This window comes from Mauremys mutica, chromosome 1, assembly GCF_020497125.1.
Source record: "Mauremys mutica isolate MM-2020 ecotype Southern chromosome 1, ASM2049712v1, whole genome shotgun sequence".
Lineage (NCBI taxonomy): Eukaryota > Metazoa > Chordata > Testudines > Geoemydidae > Mauremys > Mauremys mutica.
Window position 1 is genome coordinate 88,539,070 of NC_059072.1, and position 17,059 is coordinate 88,556,128.

The window sequence follows — 17,059 nt, forward strand, 5'->3', positions numbered from 1 at the left end:
CTATACCCTTCCTCCACTTTAACAGCTGTGCATCACCTTTTCTCTTCCTTTAAATTTTCCTTGTGCATCTCAGGTGATGTGTTCTTCCAGTAACCTGCTCAATATGCCTTTCCTCCAGACCATCAGCTGTACCCCTTCTTTAGCTCACCCTGTTGAATCCCTCCCCAAATCACCTCACCAGGTTCCTCCTTCAGTTTGCTCAAAGAACTCCTCATCAGGTCTGCTTTACTAGACTCTTCCTAAACCTGGCCACCATGTTATTCCTTCAGCTCAGGCATTACATACTTCAAAGGCAGCAAAGTCTCTTGTAGGTTTTATTTTGACTTCAGAAGAGTTACAGAAAACAAATTAGTTTCTGAGGTCATACATAGGCATGAAATATGGAAGAGTTTCCACAACCCCCTTCCATCAATTATGTTTCTCTGGTTTACTTGCCCCATCACAAAGGTTTAGTCCCCACAATACTTGCACTTATACAGCACCTTCCATGCAAGAATCTCAGAGTGGTAAACATTCATTCATGAATGTAGCCTCAGAATGCTCCTTTAGGGTAGGGAGAAAATATGCCAATTTCACAGAGAACATGAAGCAACGAGAAATTAAGTGAATTGCCCAAAAGTTGCACACAAAGCCTCTGGCAGAGTACAAGATTATCTTTCACTCTACCACAGATTATCTAGTTACTTCTCATCTCAAATCACAGTGATTTACTATTCTCAGTTGGTCAATCAGATGAAAATCCAACCATGATGGTTAACCTCCCAATGACCAACACTATCATAGCTTATTTTGAATGAACTAATTCCTGTGAGCTAGCCACTATAACCTGACCTGTCAAAATGAATTGTTGCTATCAGAATAATCTAAAAAGCTTGCCCAGAAAGTTTAAACACACTTTTTAAAACAGATACTGTTTCAGCATTTTGATTCTTAGACTTTTTTCCTGTTTACATTAGTTTCCTGTTGATTTTTATTTATCAAGTTTTTAAATTAACAAAGCAAGAAGACTTCACCTTGACGCCTTAGTGCAATGCTCAAATCTAGACACTAAAAGTGATTGCAGAAATTATTGTGGAATCAGCAATTAGCCACAACCTTCTCTTGTTCCTTTGTGCAACTTCCCTTGTTGTAAGAAAAGAAGGAACAGAAGCATATTGCTAACACACGAACAATTGCCGTATTCATCATTGCAACTTGTCTGTTATCAGTGAGATATAGACCTCAGCCAGTTTAACAATGCACTGGAAAGATTCACAAGATGGTCTCAGCACTCTGACAGCCTCCTCCAGATAGTCTGCAGCTATTTTCAGGGTGTTTGTAGAAGCCTGTCCCCAAAGGACAGCCTGCAAGAAATTGGAAAATGAGAAGGCAATTGATGGACTGCGAGGTCTAGCTTCTTGAATCCTACTCCCTGAAGGGCTGTTCTCAGTGACAGTTGGGAATATTTTGGCAATTTCATTGTGGCCCATGAGAAGGTCAGCCACTTGGAGGGACAGGGCAGGGGAAGTCAATAGACGATGAATGGCAGACTCTACAATCTCAGGGAGATTGCTGTGTTTCAGTAGCACGGCAGCAATTGGACCACTGATACTTCCTAGGACTCCCTTATAATTTTCATAAAGGTCCTTCACAACAGTAATCTTCTCTTGCACAGAAGTGATGGGCCCAGCAATCTTAGCATATAAACGGTGGCTGATGCTCTGCTGCACATCTTTGTCTTTCATTTCCACAACAGCCTGCATCTCTTTCAGAGTACTGATCAGGAGCTGAAGGTTCTCCTTAATGCTAAGGTTTTCCTTCACGATAATGATGGGGAAGCTGGTGCCAAGGTGCTGATTGAGGATTCGAAATATTGTATTGGTGGAAGAGACATATATGTATACGAAATCATACAGAGTCTGGCTGGCTGCAAGCACCCTTTGTTTATCTCTCTCTGCACCAAAGATGGACAGCATTTCCAGAGAAGAGATTTGACACTGAAAAACAAATCAAAAGACACAGGTGAGGAATCTAAGAGGTACAGTACCTGTATCCTGAGCTATAAATCTCCAGTAATAATACCAAACAGGTTTTTTTTCAAACCAGAACTACAGTTCAACTCCTCCTAAATAGTGTATTCTCCATTAGCCTCTACAGTTCATGTTATTTTCTAGGTCAAATGTAGAACTGATGTAAGCAGGTGCAACTTCACTGATTTTGATGCTTACACTTGGAATGAATCTGACCCTTTAAGTGTAAACAGAAAAGTGGAATTAAGAATAGGAATGAGAACATTCCTCTTGAGGAAAAACAGCTTAGCTATTTATTGTTAGATTTACTATAAGTCTTTGGGAACTAATATACTTGTCTTCACCCTTACTAGCTGTAATTGTTTTGGCTAAATCTAATATTTTTCCTGTATGTATATACTGTGTGCCACACAAAATTAGATCACGGTCCTCTGTGGAGGAAGCAGAAGGGTATTTGGTCCATAAGGGCCATTCTTCAGTTACAGACCAGAATGACTCAGGACTGGGAGTCACGCACACTATTTCTTCCTTATTCTGGAGCAGTGAGCATCTTCTCAGCACGCACGTGTTGCTGAATGCTGTAATCCTGATATCCGACTAAGGTTATATACACATCGTTCAGCCAGCATTTCACAGCTCTCGGTAGGTTGAGGCACAAGCAAACTCACTGATTGGGCTTTCATTTTATCATTCTTTTGACTGCCAGGGAGAAACTCTGCCCTACTTCTTGCCCAGGGGTGGTGAAAAGTAAGAGTTTCTCTGCCTCTGTTAGCCCCTTTTCAAGTGCTAGATCCTCCCCTCTGGTGCACTGAGATGTCAACAAGAAGATTAGTGATGGGCAAGCCAGACTAAGTCTTTCCCCCAAACTCAAGTGCTCTGAAAGAGTTATGATTAACATTCTTTAAACAAAAAAGTCAGGCATCTCTGAATTTCCTGGTTTGGCCTGTAAGTGGAAGTTCTGAAAAACCACGAGAAAGACAATTTGTGTATTTTGTATCCCAGTAGAAACCACCAGTTATCACCCAAGAAACTCTGTGTTCTCTTCACATTTCCAGTTTGATTTTTAGACTAATACAGTTCAGATAAGCATCTGAATTGAAAAGAAATGACAATTTTATGAGGTTTCTCCAGCACTAATTTAGATCTATCTCAAAAGGACAGAAGGATTGTTGGATGTGTATTTCCTGCTCAAGAAGGGCTCAACTCTGCTTCCTTTTAAATTAGTTGCAAATTTCCCATTGACTTCAGTAGGAGCAGAATCAGACCTAAAATGTGTTATGTACCTGTGTAAGATAATATAAGTTCTAATAATGACTAAAGAACTATTGGTAATAAAATGGAAACCAAGAAGAATTCCAAGCATTGTATCAGTGGCTGGCATGTGGGATTTACCAAGTCTTTATAAGAAAGAAAATATTTTTAAATATTAAACAAATGTTAAAATATTTACAAATATGGTATTTCCTAGTGTATCTGGATGAATAACTGTTCACTTTCTTGTTAAATGATTGCCAATCACATTCTAACCTATAACATAAAGTGGTGGAAGGATAGCTCACTGGTTTGAGCATTAGCTTGCTTAAACCCAGGATTATGAGTTCAATCCTTGAGGGGGCCATTTAGAGATCTGGGGCAAAAATTTGTTTGGGGATCGATCCTGCTTTGAGCAAGGGGGATGGAATAGATGACCTCCTGAAGTCCCTTCTAACTCTGATATTCTATGAACATGAAGACTCCAGAACAGAAGGATTAGCACTGACCAGGGCTGGTCCTAACTTCTTTTACTGCCCCAAGCAAAAAAAAAGAACACCCCCCGTGAGTGCCACGCTGCCCAAGCCCCCGCCCCCCCGAGCGCCACGCTGCCAAAGCCTCCCCCAAACACCATGCCACCCAAGTCCGCCGCACCACCCAAATCCCCGCTCCCTGACCGCTGCGCCGCCCGAGCCCCCACCCCCTGAGCGCCACACTGGCCAAGTCCCCTGCCCCCCCGAGTGCCGTGCCACCCAAGCCCCCGCCCCCCTGAGCGCCACACTGCCAAAGCCCCCCACACCCCGCCCCCTACGCCCCCCTGAGCACTGCGCTGCGCCGCCCAAGTCCCCGCCCCCCTGAGTGCCGCGCCGCCCAAGCCCCCCACGCCCTCCCTGAGTGCCACCCAGCTGAAACAAAAACAAACAAACCAAAAAAACCAGAACGCCACCCCGCCCGAAGGTGCCACCCCAAGCACATGCTTGGTCGGCTGGTGCCTGGAGCCGGCCCTGGCACTGACCAGAAACCTTACAGATGTTGTATCAAGGAGTTGAATTTGGCAGGAAACCCTGCACAAACTAGATGAATGCTTAAAGGGAACAAAGTTTAGGTGATGGTATCGCCATATCAATGAGAGAAGAAAATGCAGCTTCCTGCACCCCTATCCACTAGGGATGTGGTATCATCAGGTCTTGCAATCTAAACTAGGTGACCCTGGTCAGTACTTGAATGGGAGAAGAAAACCACCCAGAGATTCATTCAGAAGAAAACCAAACTGGAAATTATGGATTAACCTTTCCCCACCTGGCAGTAGAACAGAACTTTCCCTGTCATTCTCAGAATGTATCCATTTTGACTTGAGGAAGGGTTTGTCAGTTGGTGTGGTCCTGGTGATTGCATCTGACATGCCGGAGGCCCCCCTACCCCAAGTGTGATGCACGAGACTGAGTCTGTCTTTTTGTGAGACTCCCAGCATGGAGTTTAAATGGGATTAGTGTTGGGTACAGGCTGTCCTGCTGTGACAGAAGCTTGTACTACCAAGCAGATATGTTGTGGTATATACTCTTCTATTTGTGTTGGACTGCCCATGACTTTTCTTTTAGAATTCACAGATTTACAGCTATAGCAACATTTAGCTGTTTGTGATTATGTCTGCAGGGCACTCAAGTTTATGAAGTATATATTTTTAGAAATATTTTTGATAGAACATGCGTTAGATGCATATGGATTTGTATTGTACCTGTTCCTTGCATAAACAGAAGGCTACAGGTTCTAGGGTTGTGAATCAAATTATTTTACCAATATGAAATAAACTAAACAATTTTAAAATTGAAAGGGGGACGGAGAAACAATGAGCTGAGGCTGGGTATAGAGTCCAGAGAGCAGTGTTACACTAAAATAATCTACAAACCAGGCAGGCAACAGGACCCAACTGAAGCAACAATCCCTGCAGACCTAGGTCATCACATTCCACCAGAAACAGCCAGAGAAATGCAGTGAAAAGAGAATTCACTGTCCTGCATATCTACAGCTGATTACAGAGCTCTGACTAAAAAGCAGGTAGGTAGCCTTTATAATTTGCTGTGTAGAATCCCTTAAAATATTTATGTTGGGCTGCAGAGGCTAACTTATAGTATGCACAAAGATTTAAATAAATATATATGGACAATTTGGTTATTTGACTGTAGGAGTAATATAACATCATCTGAAAAGTGTTAATGCCAAAGAGAGAGAGGGTTCTGATGTTCAGAGGAGGTATAATCGCATAAACTGAAATAATCCTAGATTGGCCAGCGATAAAGAATATGAACTAATAGGCCTCTTCAATCTCTTAAATTTCTATTATACTAATGACATTCACAAAAGTTGCACTCCATTCAGCACATTTCATCCTCTCCAAATTTCTACAGTACAGTACTAACCAACATTTAACAGAGAACTCATTAGAGGGAAAGGACCCAAATACCTGAGTCAGAAAGAAGCCTGCTCTCTATTTTCCTTAGGTAGAATTGATAAGAAATCATACCTGCTTTCACAAGGCCTTGTTTCAGTTCAGTTCACGGCTTTTCATCAAAATCATAAACTCTTAGTGTACATGAATAATACCTCCTCCATCCTGAAAGGAAAAAGAAGCATGAGTTGAAGTGATTGCCCTATTTTTTTTTTGAGAACTTCAAAAGAAGTGTGTGAAGGAAATGCAGTAGATGTAATATATTTGGATTTTCATAAATCAATGTACATTTTCCACACAATGTTACTAATTATATAAATTCCAATTGGCTAGTGGCTGAACACGGTCACTTGGATTGAAGGCTGGTTGAAGGACGACTCAAAAATTTATATATAGCAATGCATCTGCTGAGGAAGGGAGTGGTGTCTAGTGGAGTACCACCAGGTAGGTGATAGCTGATTCTAAATTGACAAGTGTTGCAAAAGCTAGTAAGGACAGACAAATGATATGAAGGTGCCTAGTAGTAGAAATAGCTATGTGATCAACCATATCTTAGATATTTCTGAGGTGCCTATCATTGTATTATCTAAGCACCAATAACATAATGAAACTTATCTTGGAAAAAGGCAGGCTAGTACACAAAAATAACCCCAAACCCAGATTGTCAGTGAGAAGGAGGATAATGCAAACAGACAAACCAGATAACCTGTGCACTCAGGGATGAAGGTGAATAGCACACTAGGTATGATTTGTTAATGTAACACAGAAGGCCAAGAAATGTTAGACTGCATATAAAAAGGCAACATGTCCTGGAGCAGGGGAATAATACTCCTTTCTTCATGCTTCAGTGCTAGAAAAATAGTGACAAACTTGAGACTGTTTAGACAAGACCACCACAAATTATTAGGGGGAAGCCTGTAGGGAAAGATTGAAAGAGCTAAAATGATATATTACAGCTTGGTTAAGTGATAACTAAGAGCCAGATGCTGCCTGGCCTTTACAGTGGTTAGGCCAATGGAAGCAGCCTGTGCACTCAGGTAGAATTGCAGACCTTGCAGTCAGGGGAGCAGTGTCTGCTCAGTTCTTACTTTCCCAGGCACACAGCATTCCCAAAAGAAGTGTGAGAGAAGATGGGGCTATGTATTCCCACCAATTGCACTGGAGCAGGACTGACACACAATGGGGAGAAGGTCAGTACCACAAAAGGGTGTGGAAGTGGATGTGTTCTCTCTGTGCGCCTGGGGAGTTCAGAGAGAGATTTTATCTCTGAGGCAGGATGCCTCCTGGTGTTCCGACTAGGGCAGTGCAGTTAACCATCACCCCTTAATATGGACAGCGCCTAAATGCCATGCGCTAACTCTAAATCTGGGACAAGATCACCATCTCCAGCTATCTGACAGATGGAGAAAATTTCTATGGTGAAATAAACAGGAATACTGAGATCAAATTAAGAAAGCGAACATTTAGGTTAAATATAAGGACAAAAATACAGTGAGATATATTAGGTGATGTATAAGGTGCTATAAGTTAGGCCTTGGCTACACCATATTAAATATTTTGGTATAGTTAAAGCCATACATCCCCCTACTGTGGCTAATACTGGTATAAAGGTGCTTATTCCAGGATTGCTTATTCCCATAGGGGAACAGGAATACTTAGGATCTGCAGAATATAATTTTTATTTTTTTTTCAATTTCAACAATATTAATTTTTATTCCTGGCCCTGCCAGGAGGACGAGGCCCAAGCCACAGGGTGCTGCTGGACAGTTCCTGCCCTGGATAACCTCTGCACTCCTGGCTGGTGAGTGAGTGGGGCGTGATAGCAGGGCTGCAGAGCGCTCCCTCTACGACTGGCTGTGAGGCGGGTGACACCCGATCTCTGTAGGCACAAAGTGCAGGGAAGGCTGCAGTCCTGGCGGGGCAGAGCAGAGACCATTGGCCAGGGCTGCAAAGAGGAGGATGAGCTCTCAGCTGTGTGGGAGAGGCCACCTGCTGCTGAATGGCTCCTGCATGGGGATGGGAGCTTGAGGGCAAGTCCTCCTCCTCCTCCTCCTTGCAGGCCTGGCTGGGACTCTCTGCTCTGTCCCGCCAGAACCGCAGTCTTCTTTACACTGTGTGACTGCATGGATTGGGTGTTACCGACACCAGCCTCAAAGCCGTGCAGGAAACCCTGCTAGCAGGGCTGCAGAGGGCTCCCTTTGCTGCTACAGGACCCGTGACACCCGAATCCCGGAGAGGCCAGGTGCAGGAAAGGCTGCAGGGCTGTTGGGACAGAGAAGAGACTCCCAGACCCAGCACTCCCAGCTGGTGTGACAGCAAGGCTGTGACAGCGGGGCTGAAAAGGGCTCTCTTCACTGCCACAGAGCCAATCACACCTGATCCCTGGGGTCACAGAGTGGGGGTAGGGGCGGCTGCACTTGTGCTGTTTCCAATGGCTATTTTTTCATTGATTTCAGTGTGTCAGCTGAAATAAATGTTTAGCAACATCTATCCATTGTTATCCAATCCTGCCAAGCCTAACTATACCGGTATAATTGTGTCCACACTAGTGGTTTTACTGTCATAACTATTTTGGTAATGTGAAATTATTATATTGTTACAAAAACTGTGTGTAGAACACGCTTTTGACCGTGACTTTCTCCGATTCCCTTAGACTTATTTTATACTAACATGCTAATATGTGAGTAAGTGTAAGGAAGTCCACTCAGTTTAATTTATGGACCAAAAAATCAGAAGAAGGTATAATCTACAGGAGGGACTGATCTACTTTACCTTAAACATGTGCCAATACTGATCTGTGAGCTGCTTTTCTTGCTACTCCCCTCTCTTCTAGACCATTGGTGGAGTGACAGTGAGTGACACCTACTCAAATTCCCTTGCAGTCACTCAGATTCATTCATAGGGCTAAATTCCAGGGTGATGTTATTTCACAATGATAAGCAGCTACAAGTTTTAGGAAGTCTATTGTGGTGTAATGTATATGTTGGACAGATACAGAAGTTGTAAATTATGTCATTTTAAGACTACTTCAAGACATACTGAGTCACACCTCTGGATTTGACTTGCTGGGTCTGAAGTGAATCACTGACCTAGGCTCTGTATCCCAGTTCCCAATGCAATCCAGTCCCCTTCCAGTGTTCTGGGTTTTAAAGATGGGTAACAAACTTTATTTTTCCTCTCTCTGCAGCTCTTCTCTGAAGAATGGCTCTGAGTGACCTCCTCTACCCAGATAACCCGAAGAGACGTCAAGAAGTGATCCGTCTGCACCAGGAGCTGCTGGACTGCATGTTGGTTAATTTCCATACCACAGACGAACTGATTGCAGTACTGAATGCACACTTGGGGTGCACAATTGCCCAGATTAAGATGGAAAAGGGTGGCACCATCAAGGAAAACTGTGACATTATCATCCAAGCTATGAGCGAGATCCAACGGGAAGTATGGAAGATTGACAAAGAAATGAAGGAGATGTTGGAGCCAATGCTGTACCAAAAACTTTATGATATCAAAGAGCCAGAAGTGGAGAAAATTGCAATAGCACACAAAGTTTTTTCGATTGTTCTAGGAGAAGCTACTTCCATTGCTGGTATGGTAGCTGTAAAACTAATCGGCTCAAATATTATAATTGTTGCTGTTAACAAGCTGGTCACTCTGCTAGCCCAGATTGGTGCTTCTGTTCTTGGAGGTATTGGCATTGCCATTCTTGGGCTGGGTATTGACGTGATCCTCCAGGCCATCCTGGGAGCAGTCGAGAGGGATCAACTTCTAGCAATTGTTAAAAGTTATGAGGAGCATCTGGCCGAATTTAAGGCAGCCTCAGAAAAATATCAGCGTGCCATAACTGAAGTAACTTCTATGGTGAAATGTAAAATTAAATGAATGGCTTTTAATGTTCTCTTTGGCTGTCACAATGACCACACTAATTATGCTTATATTAATTTTTCTGATTCTTTATGGTAGAGTGAGTGCTCTTACTTCTTTTTTAGCAGCACATAAGATAGCCATGGAAATGGGGGCCTTGATGGCTGAGGAGATTAGCACAGAACTATACAAATAGGTAATTGGTTCAAGACCACTCCAAGTAAGTAGTGTACAACAATACCTGCTCCAGAGGTCTGGTAGCTTATGTGAACCAAGTTGGTTATTTCCAATCCACTTCCAAATGCTCAAAGTACAAAAATCACCATCAAAACTATTACTAATTTCTACAGTTTGGAAAAAGGCCAAGTTTACATTAGACACTTTTGCTGGATTAGTAATGTCAGTTAGGGACATGATTTTTAAATGACATTTCTATACCATAAGAACCCTAGTGGAGATGTAGTTATACTGGCAATAAAATAAAATAAATGTTTTTGCTGAAATAAGATGCATCTACAGTAGGAGGGTTTGCTGCTGTAACTATATTGGCAAATCTTTTCTAATGTAGATGCATCTTATTTCAGTAACCTTTATAGGGGAAGATCAAGGAATATTTAACTGCTATTTCCTGTAACTATTGTACCAGATTGGTGGAGCCATCAAGTGCCCATCTTAAAATAAATTCTAATCCTGACTGATTTGTGGTTTGGAAAATTCCCTAAACACTATAGTTAAGAGAAGTTGTCTCTAGTATTCCAGGGGGCTTTATTTACAGTATCTCTTAATAACTTTTTGTATCCTCATTATGGCCCTGCTCCTGTAAACACCCATGTAATTAACCTTGTGTACGTGTGTAGTCCCATTAGAGTCATTGGGACTACATGCAAAAGTGTTTGCATGATCGTTGGCCTATAAATCATAGGACTTGTTATGCTATTTTATTTTATTTTCCTTTAAAGTCATTCACATGCTAGTGATGTGAGCATACAGAGGGCTTGTTCAATACAATTCTGAGTTTCATACACCATTATAGGAATAGCACAAAATTAAATGTCCTTAACTTGCATACTTTGTAAACAAAAGGCTAGAGTAAAAAGTGTGATTTGTATTCTCTCTCTCTCTCTCTCTCTCTCTGACATGCTGTGATTTGATTCTCTGCTGTTTTTTGCAGAAAAATTGTAATTTAAAATGAATTAGAAATATACATTATAGGTTTTGAAAGTTCTCCTCCCTACGTGTGGCTGATTTAGTCCATATGTACGTGTTCCTTCTATCTCAAAAATCAAACCAGTTCTATATAATTCACAGTACTTCCTAAGAGAAAGATTACAATCTCTTTTATAGGATGCCATATATAAATTACTCTGCATATATAGATTATTATTCATAGATCAGTGTTCATTTCATGCTCCCCATCATTACCTGGCTCAGGCCAGGGAAGCTAATGATCCAAACAGCAGACCAAATTTGGTGATGAAATCTGGTCACGTGCCATCTGAGGCACGTTGTGCATATGCTAAGAAGAAGATTCCAGGGCTGTACACAGGTCCATCTTTTCATACTCCACAAATATGATATTGTGACTTAACAATTCAGAAATATTCATTAATACTTAGCAGTGGTTTTCTATAATAGTAATAACTACCTCATAACTGTGAAAAAAACTATATCGGGGAGATTATAACAGAGTAGCTCCTTCTCCTCTTTTCATCCCCTTCCCATTCTCTTTTTCCACTTTATAATCTCTTCTTCTCCTTCTATTGCCCCTCCTTCTCTTTATATCCCTCTACCCCTTTCCTCCTTGTCCTTCCCTTTCCTAGGTCTCATTTCCTCTGTAGGCTGCTGCACTAGAAGACAACGCAGTTGTGTACACTTCAGTTTGTCTGATTCATTCAGCAAAAGGGCATTGGGAGGACCTACAGACACACACCTAGCAATCTATATCGGGAGGGGACAAACCACCATAAACCATTAGGAAATCCCCAGTAAAAATTATTAACATGTAAAGACAAAAAAAATTCATTCACCTTTCTACATTTCCTTGACAACGGTGGGAAAGAAGGAAAGACAAATCCACTGGGGAAAGAGAAGGGAGAAGAGGGTGCTCATCTCTGTGAACTACTCCTATCGGAGGCAAGAATACAGAGCATGGGGGCAGTGACCTCACAGAGGCCTGTGGCAGGTCAGCAGTCCTGCCTGATCCAGAGGAGGCAGCTACCTCACAGAGGTATATGCAGATAAACCAGATAGGAGGAACCTTGTGCTTTACCTTGAAACAGGCTAAAGTCAACTGTAAATTAGCCCAGACATTTATCAAATTCTTCTTTCTAAATCCAACAGAAGTATAATTTGGGTGGTTATTTTTATTTGTAAGTGGACTGTTGGCTCCTTACTAAAACTTAGGTGTTGTTTTTTGGTTGACTAGCTTCCAGTACCAAAAGAAAGGGGAAGGGTCAATGGGGAAATCAGGAGACTGACAGTCCTCAGGGGCAATGGGGAGAGGTCAGTGCTCCAGGTCAGAGTGATTGACAGCACGGGCAGGCTAATGAGGGAGTCAAGAGGCAGGGGGATCCCGTCCTCTTTGTGAGCTGGAACTGCCCCTGGGCCAGAGTGGAGCTGAGATCAGGAGAGAGGAGGAGCTGGGAAGCAGAACTGTGCTGGCCATAGCCAGAGAGAATCAGAAAAGCAGCCCAGAGAAAAGACCTGTCCTAGGCTTGCCAAGTTTCTAATGGCACAAAACTGAACAGCCCTGCCCCGACACCTCTCCCGGCCCCTGCCCCACCCCACTCGCTCTCCCCCACCCTCACTCACTTTCACCGGGCTGGGGCAGGGGGTTGAGATGTGGGAAGAGGGTGAGGGCTCTGGCTGGGGATGTGGGCTCTGGGAAGGGGGTTGGGGATGAGGGGTTTGGGGTGCAGGAGAGGGCTCTGGGCTGGGGCAGATGGGTTGGATGAAGGGGGGATGGGCTATAGGCTGGGGGAGCGGGCTCCAAGTAGGGCCAGGAATGAGGGGTTCAGGGTGCGGCAGAGGGCTCCAGGCTGAGGCAGGGGGTTAGGAAGCAGGGTGTGTGTGTGTTTGAGGACTCCAGCTGGGGGTGCAGGCTCCAGGGTGAGGCTGGGGATGAGGGGTTTGGGGTGCAGAAGGAGACTCTGGGCTGGGGTGTCAGAGAAAAACTCAGTTCTCACTTTTTGTTTGGGTGCAGCAAAATCAAAAACTTTATTTTCTTTTTACGATTGCATAGAGGGAGGGAGTGCGCTAGGACGCAGGGTTTCCCCAGTCCTAGGCAGGTCTCTCCACAGGTAAACAATTACAGCAAGCATTTATACTCTTTGTTACATACAATAATAAGCAACAGCTGCATTTTGTTTATACATAGGCCATCTTGATATCTTATTTTTCTCACTTCTATGTAGACGCCAGTCTACATTCCTCATTATCGACACAAGGTCGCAAGAACTTCTCACACAGTTCTTTCCCACTCGCCTCACACAATCCTCGCTTCTACAAATCTCGCATTATTAGGGTTACAGTTAGCATGACTCTTGCTCACAGAGGTGACTGTTTGCATTGAAATCCCTGTCAGTTCTTCCTCTACTTCCACAGGGGCCAAGGAGTTCAGAATGTGGGAGGGGTGTGGGTTCCAGCTGTGGGTGCGGGCTCTGGGGTGGGGCTGGAGATGAGGGGCTTGGGGTGCCGGAGGGGACTCTGGGATGGGGTAGGAGGTTGGGGTGTGGGAGGGGGTTCAGGTGCAGGGTCCCGTTCCCTGCAGCCCCATGGTGCATGGGTGGCCAGGGAGGCTCTGCACACTACCCATGCACCCACAGGTGCTGCCCCCACAGCTTCCATTGGTCGTGGTTCTCAGCCAATGGGAGCTGTGCAGCCGGTCCTTGGGGCAGGAGCAGTGTCCCACGGAGCCTCCCTGACCATCCATGTGTCTAGGGCAGAGGTTCTCAACTGTGGTCTGTGGGTAGTTCCCTCTAAGGTGCGCCCCATGGCGGCTGCACACAAGAGAATGAAGGGCCACCCACCTAGTTAGTGGAGCTGTGCAGCCATGGCTCCACTAATTAGGTGCCTGGACCATGGAGAAGACGCACATGTAAGATGAGGTGGTGGTCTTGGGGGAATAGGGAATAGGTGGGAGGGGGCAGTGGGATGAGAAGAAGGGGTGGGGGGAATTTGGGATGTGCAGGGCTGAGGTGCAGAGAAAGAGGCAACTTTTCCCAGCTCTAGGGCTGCGGCTGCTAGGGAGAGACAGCCCTCCTTCCCAGCCCCAGCTCGGGGGCTGTTGCAGTGGGGGAGAGAGGGCACATTCATCGCATTAGAAAGGTAAGGCTACTGATATTAAAATATGAGTTGTGTGCTTTTATCTATAGAACAAAAAATGTCAATTATTATTAAGGTTTTTTTTATATAGCGTTTTTATCCAAAGTGCTTTTCAATAGTTAGCTAACGGTACAAACAACATTTGGAAAGATCATTAAGTGATCTGCCAAGACCCTCAGCAATTTTCAAGTGGTCTGCGGAAAAACAAAAGTTTGAGAATCATCGGTCTAGGGGCTGCAGGGACCTGGCAGCCACTTCTGGGAGCTGTGCGGAGCTAGGGCAGGCAGGGAGCCTCCCTTAGGCCCAGACCCCCACTGTGCTGCCTACTGGACTTTTAACACTGCCGACTGGAGCCACCAGAGTCCCTTTTTAACCAGGCGTTCTGATCCAAAACACTAACCTGTGCTGGGAGGAGAGCTGCAGCAACCAGAGCCAGAGGGGCCAGAAAAGCAGCCCAGGGAGCTGGAGACAGGCCAGACTTGGAGGGGGATCATAACCCCGACAGCATGGGGTGATGCTGGGAAGAAAGGGCCTGCCATTTAGAGCCTGAGGGTGTGTGGTCACCGCCAGAGCAAGTGTCCGATCCATAGCATCCCTGCAGCACAGCCAGGGCCTGGGCAGGAGGCCTGGCACATGTGAGGAACAGACTGTGAACTTCCCTTCTATTCTAGAAACTGCTGTTTGTGATGTCCCCGTGCCACAGAGCAGGGTTATGTCTTTTCCTTTAACCTTTCCCATTTTTCCTTATTTTTTATATTGATTGCTGTTTAATACATTGTATTTGCTTGAACTATATGTAATGATCAGTGGGTTGGGGAAGCATCCAGTGGAGAGAAAGCACCTTGGAGTGGGGACACCCTAGCTCCTGTCCTAAGTGACCATGACAAGATTGGGGGTTAAGCCCCCCCAGGAATCCTGGGCCCAGCCTTATTGCAGTTACGAGGACTCTGCCACACAGGAGAGTGGCAGGGGAGTCCTCGAGGTCAGGCAGGCCTCTGGATAAAGGGAGTGGGAACGAGGACTCAGATTCTTTCGCTAGCCAATGCTACTGAGGTAATGTATAAGACAGGAAAGTTCCCCACAATAGTGGGACCAATCCCCCACTTACATATTATTTACAGTTGTGTTTTTATTTATTTAAAAAAAAATGCAGTGTGCACCCAATTGCCCGCAGAGTCAATAAAGAGAAGGCAGAATAGAAGCAGCCTAGCTATTTCTCCTTCTAAGTGTCATCTGCAAGTGAAACAATGTTTCTTGAAATAGGAAAGAATGTGTGCTTTCCCCAGTCCTCTTGCCAGTACCATGTGTTTGTTCTTCTGGCTACTTGGTGGGTCATCATCTGCCAGGGGGAAGTGTCACAAGACAACCAGGACCATTTCTAAGGGTTATAGAGGTGTTTGTTCACAGGGCTCATTTAGTCCTTAGCTTGCCTGGTGAAACTGCCAAGGGTCAGTTAGTGCCCCAAATGTATGGCAACTTTTGTGACGTGGGCACCTGTGCAGCAGAAACGCGACTGAGTGATCACCAACTCATTTCACACAGGCAACTAAACAGCCATCAGACTTTTTCACTTCTGACCACACAGCTTCATTTTAGCTAAATATATATTTGATTAGGTTATAGGTCTGACTGGTTCTGATAATGTACAAGACCTGAAACTTCACTCCAAAATTAACGTGATCCCTCCCAAATGTTTCCTGAGGTTCAGGGAAGAAGGGGAGAAATCTTGATTAATATTTTCCGTGTATCTATAATTGTCACCTGCCTATGCACTTAAGTGACTTCCAGAGACCTGAAATATCAAAATAACTGAGAGAAAATGCTATACTTATTGTCCAACTTAACTGAAATTATAATTTCTGTTTTCATAACAATCCCAGACCAAAGAGCTTGGAAAAAGTTTATGGACTTGTAGATACTTAACCAGAAGTTTGATTAATGTATTCACAGATTTCAAGGCCAGAAGGGACAATTAAATCATCATTTGAATTCCTGTATAACACAGGCTATAGAATTCCACATAGTTTCACCTGCATAGAGACCTAATACTTGTGTTTGCATCCAGTCTTGATCAGAAGATATAAAGAGATGGAGAATCCACCAGTTCCCTTGGTAGTTTCTTCCAATAAGTTATCAGCCTCATTGTTAAAAACATGCACCTTATTTCTAATTTGAATTTATCTGGTTTTAACTTCCAGCCATTGGTTCTTGTACTTTTCTCTGCTAGATTAAAGAGCATTGGTACCTGGTATTTGCTCCCCATGAAGGTTATAATTCACCATAATCAAGTCACCTTTTAGGCCTGGTCTACACTTAAAAATTGAGATTAACCTAGCTATGATGCTCAGGGCTGTAAAAAAAATTGCGCTTTGACCAACCCTGGATGGAGAGGAAGGAAGGAAGGAAAAGTCATTGAGAGAGAATGATGAAGGGGGAAAGGGTGTGTGACAAGAGACTGGAAGTAACTGAGGAAGGACTTAAAAAATAACAAAAAACAAAAACAAGGATAGAGATTACAGTTGTAACCACTAGGAACTTTATTTTTTGGTAAAAAATTTCCCCATGTTGCTACTAGTTCAGCTTCCCTATTGGCAGCAAAGATGAGAACCCCCATGCAGATCAGGGTACAAGTGGCTACTGGTGTTTAAAGCACCCTGCCATATAACAGTACTGCCAAGACTTGTAACATTTGGTGCTTTTCTTCAAGTCCCAGCACCTGGAAATGTGTAATTATGTAAGAATTTCAGCTTTAAAGCAAAGAAGGCTCCAGTGCTCATGGCTTTAGAGGAAAGTTTGAAAAAGTTAATTAAGTGCAGCATAAAGTTCAAAAACTATAATGCAAATAAAAAGAACCCAATATTTTTAAACCAATCTCGAGATTTTTTGGGCGGTGGGAGAGAACTGACTCATGATTCTTGACTGTGTGGAGTTGGTAATATTACATGTATCTACATTTAGCCTGGACCAGGTGCAAGAGAGGAAAGCCAGCACCAGTATACACTGGAAGTGCTGGCCTGAAATGGACAGGACATATTAGGCAGTAGGAGCAGAGAAGAGAGAGACTGAAAGCGCAGGAAACCTGCAGGAGGCCTATTTGGTGCCTGAAATTTAGGTCTGGTCTGCAGTAAAAAATTAGGTTGACCCAGCTGTGTGACTCGGGGGAGTGAAA

The 17,059-nt window shown here is 43.9% G+C and overlaps 1 protein-coding gene and 1 long non-coding RNA gene across 4 annotated transcripts; one reads left to right on the top strand and one right to left on the bottom strand.

Moving 5' to 3' along the window:
- Positions 1-927: 927 nt before the first annotated feature.
- LOC123370487 lies at positions 928-11,715 on the bottom strand. Its single transcript, XR_006579424.1, has 3 exons — positions 11,595-11,715; positions 5,782-5,871; positions 928-1,976 (listed from the first exon to the last, which is right to left on the bottom strand). It is a non-coding gene; the product is annotated as an uncharacterized LOC123370487 (long non-coding RNA).
- Positions 5,258-10,010, top strand: SMCO3 (single-pass membrane protein with coiled-coil domains 3). Of its 3 annotated transcripts, none has more exons than XM_045017078.1 (2): positions 5,258-5,315; positions 8,894-10,010. In XM_045017078.1, the coding sequence occupies exon 2, from the start codon at positions 8,908-8,910 to the stop codon at positions 9,583-9,585; it is 678 nt and encodes a 225-aa protein (XP_044873013.1). In that variant the 5' UTR covers positions 5,258-5,315; positions 8,894-8,907; the 3' UTR covers positions 9,586-10,010. The 3 variants fall into 3 exon arrangements, with proteins under 3 accessions (XP_044873013.1, XP_044873023.1, XP_044873033.1); XM_045017088.1 differs by lacking the exon at positions 5,258-5,315 and adding an exon at positions 6,790-6,896; XM_045017098.1 differs by lacking the exon at positions 5,258-5,315 and adding an exon at positions 7,484-7,507.
- Positions 11,716-17,059: the final 5,344 nt, after the last annotated feature.